The sequence below is a fragment of the Osmia bicornis genome, chromosome 10, assembly GCF_907164935.1.
Source record: "Osmia bicornis bicornis chromosome 10, iOsmBic2.1, whole genome shotgun sequence".
Taxonomy (NCBI): domain Eukaryota; kingdom Metazoa; phylum Arthropoda; class Insecta; order Hymenoptera; family Megachilidae; genus Osmia; species Osmia bicornis.
In genome coordinates, this window is record NC_060225.1 from 10465840 (window position 1) to 10475759 (window position 9920).

The window sequence follows — 9920 nt, forward strand, 5'->3', positions numbered from 1 at the left end:
TCGGTAACATATTGAGTAGTTTCAGCCATTTTTGTATAGATAGTGCCATAGTCGATTTAACTTGTATATTCGTGTATATGTATATGTAGATTCCTTGTTTTGCGTTATTGTTGCATTGTTTATTGATTGTTTAGAACGCTGTAAAATCTAAATCATACTTGAATTTAATGTTATATCAGTGATATTTGTTTAGCGAGAAAACATGGCAGATGATGATTTCGACGGAGACGAGTAAGGATGGTATTTGAATAATCTTGGATTTCGAATTATTCTGTGTTAACCTTTACTAGCTTTTTATTTAGTCAATATTCTTTAGCGAAATCATTAAATTATATTGTTTAAGGGTTGCTGATGATTTTGATGATGTTGATGATGACGATAATATCGAATTGGAACCTCAAGAAGAAGACGGTGAGAATATAGAGTTAATAGCAGCTGGTGAAGCCACTGGTGGAGTACAAAGATCGAAAAGAATTACAACAAGGTATATGACAAAGTAAGTAACTATAAACATTGAATTTTACATGATATTTTCTTGAATACAAGCAACAAATGTATTTTGTATGAATAATATATTTGTAGGTATGAAAGAGCAAGAGTGTTAGGAACTAGGGCATTACAAATAGCTATGTGCGCTCCTGTGATGGTAGAATTAGAAGGAGAAACAGATCCATTGCAAATTGCAATGAAAGAACTTAAACAGAGAAAAATTCCAATTGTAATTAGGCGCTATTTACCTGATAACAGTTATGAAGATTGGGGAATTGATGAATTAATTATAATAGATCATTAAATTTCGATTTATCTTGTATACTTGAAATATAGATTTAAGATAATTTAAAGACTAAAAGTAACAAAAATTATTTAAATGTATCAAACTGTATGTACAGTTTTGATAAAGCCCTAATATACAGTCTGTACAAATATGTAACTAAAGAATTTATGCATGGTAAGAAACTCGCAAAATTCTTTGCTTTAATTTTTTTACTTTTTGTCTTTCAAGTAATTCTTTTTGCGAATTTGATATTAATTGTTTGTATTCATCCCACGCTTGTTCTCGTTGAATTTTAATTTGAATAATTTCATTTTCATTCGTATCATTGGTACCATAATTTACTTTTGTTTTATGATGAAATTTCGTATGTTCATTTTCGTAACGACAACTTTCTACCTTCGTCAAAAATTCATTTTGTTTCTGTGCTTTCTGTTCCATAATTTCAAAGAGATGTGCACCTAATGGACCTATTAAATGAAAAAACGACGTAAAACAATGTATTTAAATTCAGGTTTTGTATGCATTTCGGAAATTTTTATGCAAGAAGCCCAACCATTCAACTCGTATTCATCGAAAGATCTTTGAGTTTTTGAATTCAAAATACAGTTGATAGCATGTAGAGAATACAAGGGAAAATGACCGCATTTTTGTAATAAATTTTTCCCAAAGTCTGTGTACTTTACAGTAGATTCTTTTACATGTGGTTTCAATTTGTTTTTCTTTCGGAAAATTGTTTTTACTTCTCTGCAAGCTAGCGTGCCAATTTTTTTTCCTTCTTCGTTGCGTTTCGTTTCCGATTTAATATTTTCTATCGATTCGCTAAATATTTCATGCGTATTTAATTATGTCAAACATTTACCGTTGTTTTATTTTCAAACAAACTAAACTTATGTCTACAAGAATTCTCACCGTAAAAGGCCTGGTCTAGTATACGCATAAAAATTTATAATATGTGGAGTTTTACATAAATCCGATATAAATATTCGAATTTGAAAATGCATACTTATATATCGAAGTGGTCTATAAATTATCATGATTATCAGAGGTTCTTGATTAGCTTTTACACGACCTAAAATAAAATTAGAAGAAGGTGAAAGCAATAGAAAAATACGGAAAATAAATATGTATACCCCAACGAGGATAAATGTCGACACACGAGTTTTCCTTAGATGGCCAAATCACGAACGAGAATTCTTTCTTCGAATGAGAACGTATCGGTATTTTGTAACAAACCCTTAAATAACATATAAAGTGATTATATTTCCTAGGTAAATCATGTGAGACAATTAAACGAGAAACTTACGGTTGATCAAGAGGTACATTTCCAAAACTTACAGTGCTAGGAAAAGAAAATATCGTCACAATTTTGGCGAAAATTTTTATCTCCATTAATTGATTATTGAAATATCGAATTTTTAATACATCGTTATAATCTCTGTTTTCGTCAGGTATAAATAAAATATTTATTTTTAAAACGGATCCAGGATTGAGCCACTGTCTCTACAATAAAGAGACTTTTTCAACCTACGCGCAATTTGAAACTTAAAGGTAATGAATATGTATTTTTAACAAGCATAAGAACATTTATCCACCTGAAAGACATTTGCAATTCGAAAATATTGACTTTCCAGTGGTATCAATAGAATCGGACATGGTTTAGGAAAGTAGTTTGTGATTTCGATTATTTTTTCTTGAACTTTAAAATTGTCAGAATCAAAGGTAAATTTTAATCTTGACGGTACTACGCTTAAGAAGATTTTCTTTGAGTTGTTTTCAAAATTTTTATCTCTTTTCTCGTACTTATTTATACGATCTCTAATTTCATTGCATACAACTTGCATTTCGGTTTGAAAAAATCGTCCTTGCGGCAATACTGTCAGAAGGAGAGTCTTGTATCCATGCGCGATATGACAAGAAACATGTGAAATTAAAATATATAAATAGTATGTATTATTTCGTATAATCTCAAATCGTAATTTATGTAATTTCCATCTGTTTACAAGCTTCTGATCATTTCTGACATGTACTGACAGAAACAAAAGCAGATGCACGATGGCAAAAGTACGTGCATATATTTCACAATAGGAGTATTGTAATATATGTATGTATACAATAAATATACAGTAATCGTTTTTACATAAACGATATTATTATTTAGCTAAAGTAACTATTACTTGTGCGATGCACTTGCAATAAATTGTAGACTGCAAAAAAGAAAGTAATACGCTCAGCGATACATGTACTTATGTACAACGTACATATATGTATATGTATGTGTATGTGTATGTGTATATATATACATGTTGGAGTATGACCAAGTATGACTCACGCTACTATGTCAGTTTTTTACGGTTCTGTAAACTATGTTTTTATAAGTACTTCCCCATTTGTATAAATTAAAAACCTGGGCAATCATGAATGTGCAGAAACTACATTGTGGGGTATGTTGTTTTAAATCTTCGATTGAATGCATTTCTCTACATAATTTTCGATTAAATCGCAAAAATCATAAAGCCGGAGGTTAGATTCATGTGTCACTCATTTGATTTCCCTTTAATTCTTATAATTAGTAATGTAAGAATTTTGTTAGTATTTTACTTTAATGTGTTGCAATATAATAGCACTTTCGAAAATATTGAGTTAACGTAAATATATTGTATTGTATTACCTAACGTCGTATCAATTCGTTAAAGTGTTAATTTCATAGTATTTTTTTATCAAACGTTACAATATCATTTAATAATAATTTTTTTTGTAGAAGGATTCCTGACATAGAACATCAATGATTTCAATGTTTTTTTTTCTTTTTTTTTTTAGAATGAAACATTAATTTCTTTACAGTCACCTTTATTACAAGCTATATTTTTTGGAGATATAGACGAAGTTCGAGCATTGTCAAGAACAGAGGATGTCAATTGGAAAGATAGAAAGCAAAGTTCTCTTTTACATGCAGCTGCATACAGAGGAGATGCATTAATAACAGAAACACTTTTATTAAACGGAGCTGCAGTCAATGCGAAAGACAAAGAATGGTTGACTCCATTGCACAGAGCTTGTTGCTCAGGGAACCATAATGTAGTAGAAGTTTTATTACGTCACAAAGCTGATGTCAATATCAGGGATCGTAGTGGACAAACTCCTTTACACGTAGCAGCAGCGAATAACGCTGTACAATGCATAGAATTGATAGTTCCACATTTAAGAGACATCAATGTAGCAGACAGGTTTCTATCCTTCATATTTTTTGCATTATCATTCATTTAAATGTAAATTAATAATCGATGAAATAGTTGCTAAAGTACCAAGTTTTACAGAGGTGGCAGAACAAGTTTGCATCATGCAGCATACAATGGCCATCTGGAAGCAACAGAATATTTGATTCAAATCGGTAGCGTGGTAAATGCTTCTAACAAGCAAGATCGTAGACCTTTGCATTTTGCAGCATATATGGGACACGATGGAATTTTAAAAACACTCATAGCAAGAGGAGCAGATGTGGATGTTGGAGTAATAAAACTATTCTTAGAATTTATATTAATTTTCTTTCTGTTACAATAGATATATCTTTATGTTAAGGATCGAGATTTATATACTCCGTTACATGCGGCTGCAGCTTCTGGTAACGTAGAATGTATGCATACATTAATCGAGTTTGGAGCAGATATTGAGGCAAAAAATGTCTATGGAAATACTCCTCTGCACATTGCGTGTTTGAACGGTCATGCTGATGCAGTTGAAGAACTAATGAGTAATGCTGCAAACGTTGGTGAGATGATTTTAATATTTCTTAAATTATTAATTTTTGCTCGATTTTTATAAGAGAGATGATTTTCGTAACAGAGGCTGTAAATTATCGGGGACAAACACCGTTACATGTTGCCGCTGCTAGTACTCATGGTGTTCACTGTTTAGAAATACTTTTACGCGCAGCTTTAAGAATAAACGTTCAATCGGAAGATGGACGTACGCCTTTACATATGACAGCAATTCATGGTAGATTTACTCGATCAAAAAGTTTACTGGATGCCGGAGCACTGCCAGATACTAAAGACAAAAATGGAAATACCGCTTTACACGTAGCTGCTTGGTAAACTGAAACCATTCACCTAGTTCGATAGTAATTTTTAATATCTATTAAAATGTATTAAATTTTTACGTAGGTTTGGCCATGAATGTTTAACGACTACTTTGTTAGAGTATGGTGCATCTCCAGCAGCGCGTAATTCGGAACAACGTACGGCGTTGCATCTTAGCTGCTTGGCGGGACATATCGAGGTAAAACATTTATATGTGTATGTACATATAAAATGTGCGTGCGTGCGCGCGCATATGTGTGTGTATATACATACATATATTTATTTATATTTTTTTCCTTTTGAGCTCGACATATTAATGTCTGAATAAAAATTCACAGGTCTGTAGGAAATTGTTGCAAGTCGATAGTCGACGTATAGATTCAAGAGATATCGGTGGTAGAACACCGCTACATTTAGCAGCATTCAAAGGATCTGTGGATTGTTTAGATTTATTATTATCTAGTGGAGCTAATTTTCGATTAACCGATAATGATAACAGGTTGGCACTTCATCATGCAGCCAGTCAGGGTCATTATCTTTGTGTTTTTACTTTGGTCGGATTTGGAAGTGATTCTAACGCACAAGATGTAGATGGTGCGACACCTTTGCATTTAGCTGCTGCATCAAATCCAACAGATTCTGGTGCTCAGTAAGTGTCTGGTCATACACAATTATACACAACTTATACAGATATTCGTATAATTTGTAAATTTAAATTTATATTTTTGACGAATAGATGTGTTGTACAGTACTTGTTGAAACACAGAGCAGATCCACGTTTACGTGACAAACGTGGTTTTACTGCTATTCACTATGCAGTAGCAGGAGGAAATCAAGCAGCTTTAGAAGCTTTGTTAGACGCTTGTCCGCCAGAAAATTTAACAATGTCGTCCAGTTGTACAGGCAAACAAGAACCCCCTTTACCGGCACTAACACCTTTACATCTTGCGGTATAATAAATAATTCAACACTGATATGTTCCCTTCTTGCAATTATGGTAATTATATGTGTATGCGTGTTTGTAGGCATATCATGGACATAGCGAAATACTAAACTTATTGTTACCATTATTTTCGAATACCAATATTAAAGAGGATACCGGTAAAACCCCATTAGATTTAGCCTCGTATAAAGGCCATGAACAATGCGTTCAATTATTATTAAAGTATAGAGCTTGCGTATTGGTTCAGGTACGACTATAAAAGGTACTTGTTATTTTTAAGATGATCCTCGTATAGACCATAATAATTATCCGTGTATCTGCAGGATTCTATCACAAAGCGCACTCCAGTACACTGCGCAGCTGCAGCTGGTCATTTTAATTGCTTAGTACTTCTTTTGGAAAATGCTGAAGACTCGAGCGTACTTAATTGTTACGACGCTAAGCAACGCACTCCTTTAACGCTGGCGGTGGCAAACAGTAACCCGGAGTGTGCCACGTTACTTTTAAAATATAAGGCTGATTGTAATTTGCCAGATATAAATAAGCATACGCCATTATTTCGAGCAGTGATTAAAGAACGTGATCATCAGTTGGTAGAGTTATTATTATTGCATGGTGCACAAGTGTCTGTGCAAGATACAAATGGTAAAACGCCGCTACATTTAGCTGCTGCCTGTGGAAGGTTTGTTTTTGTTTTTTTTTAAATTAATTTTAAAAAAACGTGGCCACATTTTTATTCAATTGCATTTATTTTGTTTGTAGAGTGAAAGCATTAGCTTCCCTCATTAAAGCTGATTCTGCAGCTGCTACCATAAAAGACGATCAGGGTTGTACTGTTCTTCACTGGGCTTGTTATAATGGAAACTCAAATTGTGTAGAATACTTGCTGGAACAAAATGTAATCGATTCGTTGGAGGGTAAATATAGTATTATAATTTTAATTAAATCTTTATCTTCGGATTTATGTTCATATTATTTTACTACTAATGCGTAGGTAATCCATTCTCAGCTGTTCATTGTGCTGTATATCAGGGATCGACGCATTGTTTGGAATTGCTAATAAACAAATTTGGAGGAAAACCAGTTGCTGCTCCAAGAGATGTTCCTGGTGGTCGTCTGCCTTTACACGTTGCAGCTAGTTCAGGATCTGTAGAATGTGCCAGACTTATTTTAAGTTCTGTCGGGCCTGAATTAGCTGGACTCGAGACTCCGGATTATGCAGGTCGAACGCCTCTTCTATGCGCTGCTATTACGGGTCAATGTAGTGCTATTGGTAATTTTGATTTTGATGAAAAAAGCTTCTTGATTGTACTTACTAATTTTTTGTGTATTAATAACGATTTCGTAATAACAGAATTATTGCTTGAATGGAAAGCTGATGTGCGTGCTGTTGATTGTAACAAGAACACAGCGCTACACTTGGCTTGTGAAAGACAACACTCTGCTGCTGCTTTACTGCTACTAAATTGGATTGATTCGCTTAATCTGAACGGTGAAAATACTTCACAGTCGCAACAACAACAGCAGCAGCAACAGCAGCAGCAGCAGCAGCAGCAGCAACAACAACAACGTATAGCTGTTATTAATATGACCAATGAACATCAAAGAACTCCATTACATTTAGCAGCAAGAAATGGGCTTGTAACGGTAAGCAGCGCAGATTTTTGTAAATTGCAGAAAGCTTGATGAATTTTAGTTTTATTATAGGTTACACGACGTTTATTGCAATTAGGAGCAAGTGTTGTAGCTGTTGATAAGGAGGGACTTACTCCTGCATTAGCTTGTGCTCCAAATCCAGCTGTTGCACGATGTTTAGCCACTATTCTTGCTGCACATGGTATATATATATATATATATATATATACATATAATATTGCGATTAATTGTTATTTTTTAGAAGAAATTGTTATTAATAAATGTATTATTGGCACAGGTCAAAATTGGGAAGTTGCACAACAGTCATTGTCAATTCAGCAAACATCAGAGGTATATTTAAATGGTAGAAGTGGTGATTCACAACACAGTTCAGATTCGGAGTTTTACTGACACTAGGAATTTCGTTTAGATCATTAAATAGTAAAAACTTAAATATTGACCAGCTTGCAATGATGAGAGTTAAATATTTTGAATATACTAGGACTATGAGAGTACGCAGGTAAAAATAATTGTGATTGAAAGTTTACACAATGACGGAGATTTACGAGAATAAGCAATTGAATGACAGAAAGGTATATAAATTTAGATCGTATCGATGTATCCAGTTAATCATTTGCAATATTTAATGTGGCTGGACTATGAAGAAAGTACCAACACTAGAAGAGGTGGAATCTACAGAGAAGTGAAATTTTGTCAACTATAAATGCAATAAGAAATATCAGTATGTTTCTGGAATATATAAATAAATAAATGACAAGAAGAAGAAGAAGAAGAAGCAGACAACAACGAGCAAAACAAATTGCTCCTTCTTTATATAAAATAATTTTCACGACAGATAATTCAATATATTTGTAAAAATTGTACGTGAAAATTGTTATAAGAACGCATTTTTAAGACATGACAAGAAATGCAATAATTATTGCAACAAATGAGTAATTCAATATTTAATTTTGTCAATTTGATATAATTGCGAAAGACTTAATAAAAAATTAGTATATTTGTACCCTTGAGTTATTTTTTTTCTTTGTTAATTCGCTAATTAATATAACTTTAAAAAAGAAACTGCGATTATTCTAAACCAGGGGGTCTCAGATACCCCAAGATGATATTAGGCCGGAGCGCAGAGTCAAAGGGGTCCTTGGCACCCCAGATGAAATTTTGTCGCCGCACAGAGTCAATGGGGTCCTTGGCACCCCAGATGATATTTTATCGGCGCACAGAGTCACCGGGGTCCTTGGCACCCCAGATGAAATTTTGTCGGCGCACAGAGTCACCGGGGTCCTTGGTACCCCAGATGAAATTTTGTCGGCGCACAGAGTCACCGGGGTCCTTGACACCCCAAATGATATTTTTGCGGCGCACAGAGTCACCGGGTTCCTTGACACCCCAGATGGTATTTTGTCGGCGCACACAGAGTCACAGGGGTCCTTGACACCCCAGATGAAATTTTGTCGGCGCACATAGTCACCGGGGTCCTTGGCACCCCAGATGATATATTGTCGGCGCACAGAGTCACCGGGGTCCTTGGTACCCCAGATCAAATTTTGTCGTCGCACAGAGTCACCGGGGTCCTTGGCACCCCAGATGAAATTTTGTCGGCGCACACAGAGTCACCGGGGTCCTTGGCACCCCAGATGAAATTTTGTCGGCGCACAGAGTCACCGGGTTCCTTGACACCCCAGATGGTATTTTGTCGGCGCACACAGAGTCACCGGGGTCCTTGGCACCCCAGATGAAATTTTGTCGGCGCACAGAGTCACCGGGGTCCTTGACACCCCAGATGAAATTTTGTCGGCGCACATAGTCCCCGGGGTCCTTGGCACCCCAGATGAAATTTTGTCGGCGCACAGAGTCACCGGGGTCCTTGACACCCCAGATGGTATTTTGTCGGCGCACACAGAGTCACCGGGGTCCTTGGCACCCCAGATGAAATTTTGTCGGCGCACACAGAGTCACCGGGGTCCCTGACACCCCAGATGATATCGTGTCGATATGCTGAGATAGTTACTGGTGCTTCGGGGTCCCTGGTACCCCGGGTGCTATATTACTGGTATGCAAAGATGGTCACCCGCGTTTCGGGGTCCTTAATACCCCAAGATGATATCAGATTGGTACGCAGAGAGCGCCATTTGCGGAGCGGGGTCTCCAACACCCCTTAATAATATCAGGACCGTATGAAGAGGGCACAACTAGTATAATTTTTTTCTAGAGTTTATTTAATTTACTTGGATTTCTGCTACTTCCAAGGATCTCCTTTTGCGTCATGTTTTCCCACTACAAGAAAGGATTTTTCAGTCCAATTAGAACATAATGATTTTATATCAATGTGCTTTCACCGATTATTATTATTTACTTCCCCTTCTGAACGAATATCATCTACAATAATAAAATCTATTCTTTGTTAAGTATCTTTTCGAATTACTTTCTGTTTTTAATCGCCTTCATACTTAATGAATGATATCGATCAAAA

General features: G+C 35.4%; 3 protein-coding genes across 5 annotated transcripts; 2 read left to right on the forward strand and 1 right to left on the reverse strand.

Annotated features, from left to right (window-relative positions):
• Positions 1-54: 54 nt before the first annotated feature.
• On the forward strand, positions 55-842 carry LOC114873480 (DNA-directed RNA polymerases I, II, and III subunit RPABC2). The gene is made up of 3 exons (XM_029181856.2): positions 55-231; positions 344-496; positions 583-842. Exons 1-3 carry the CDS (start codon positions 203-205, stop codon positions 791-793), a joined length of 393 nt encoding a protein of 130 aa, XP_029037689.1. The 5' UTR covers positions 55-202; the 3' UTR covers positions 794-842.
• A 175-nt stretch (positions 843-1017) lies between these two features.
• Positions 1018-2616, reverse strand: LOC114873481 (cilia- and flagella-associated protein 221-like). Its single transcript, XM_029181857.2, has 4 exons — positions 2368-2616; positions 2079-2275; positions 1906-2009; positions 1018-1844 (listed from the first exon to the last, which is right to left on the reverse strand). The coding sequence occupies exons 1-4, from the start codon at positions 2614-2616 to the stop codon at positions 1681-1683; spliced, it is 714 nt and encodes a 237-aa protein (XP_029037690.2). The 3' UTR covers positions 1018-1680.
• Positions 2617-3023: 407 nt separating this feature from the next.
• Positions 3024-8453, forward strand: LOC114873476 (serine/threonine-protein phosphatase 6 regulatory ankyrin repeat subunit A-like). 3 transcript variants are annotated; one of them, XR_003788947.2, is made up of 16 exons: positions 3024-3216; positions 3593-3999; positions 4090-4282; positions 4352-4541; positions 4616-4862; positions 4936-5050; positions 5190-5500; positions 5588-5801; positions 5877-6041; positions 6118-6476; positions 6557-6711; positions 6789-7067; positions 7149-7441; positions 7502-7631; positions 7728-7949; positions 8037-8453. XR_003788947.2 is itself a non-coding variant. In XM_029181849.2 (16 exons), the coding sequence occupies exons 1-16, from the start codon at positions 3190-3192 to the stop codon at positions 7869-7871; spliced, it is 3150 nt and encodes a 1049-aa protein (XP_029037682.2). In that variant the 5' UTR covers positions 3124-3189; the 3' UTR covers positions 7872-8453. The 3 variants fall into 3 exon arrangements, 2 of the variants coding, with proteins under 2 accessions (XP_029037681.2, XP_029037682.2); XM_029181849.2 differs by having other exon boundaries at positions 3124-3216; positions 7728-7780; positions 7860-8453; XM_029181848.2 differs by having other exon boundaries at positions 7728-8453.
• The last annotated feature ends 1467 nt before the right edge of the window (positions 8454-9920 follow it).

Bases quoted from the DNA above. Each gene is read 5' to 3' on its own strand.
- LOC114873480 (XM_029181856.2), top strand. From the start codon at position 203: ATGGCAGATGATGATTTCGACGGAGACGA. The intron at 232-343 runs GTAAGGATGGTA...ATATTGTTTAAG, and splicing joins GATGATTTCGACGGAGACGA to GGTTGCTGATGATTTTGATG. The intron at 497-582 runs GTAAGTAACTAT...ATATATTTGTAG, and splicing joins ACAACAAGGTATATGACAAA to GTATGAAAGAGCAAGAGTGT.
- LOC114873481 (XM_029181857.2), bottom strand. From the start codon at position 2,616: ATGCAAGTTGTATGCAATGAAATTAGAGATCGTATAAATAAGTACGAG. The intron at 2,010-2,078 runs GTAAGTTTCTCG...ATGTTATTTAAG, and splicing joins AATGTACCTCTTGATCAACC to GGTTTGTTACAAAATACCGA. The intron at 1,845-1,905 runs GTATACATATTT...ATTTTATTTTAG, and splicing joins CGACATTTATCCTCGTTGGG to GTCGTGTAAAAGCTAATCAA.
- LOC114873476 (XM_029181848.2), top strand. From the start codon at position 3,190: ATGAATGTGCAGAAACTACATTGTGGG. The intron at 4,000-4,089 runs GTTTCTATCCTT...CAAGTTTTACAG, and splicing joins GACATCAATGTAGCAGACAG to AGGTGGCAGAACAAGTTTGC. The intron at 4,283-4,351 runs GTAATAAAACTA...CTTTATGTTAAG, and splicing joins GAGCAGATGTGGATGTTGGA to GATCGAGATTTATATACTCC.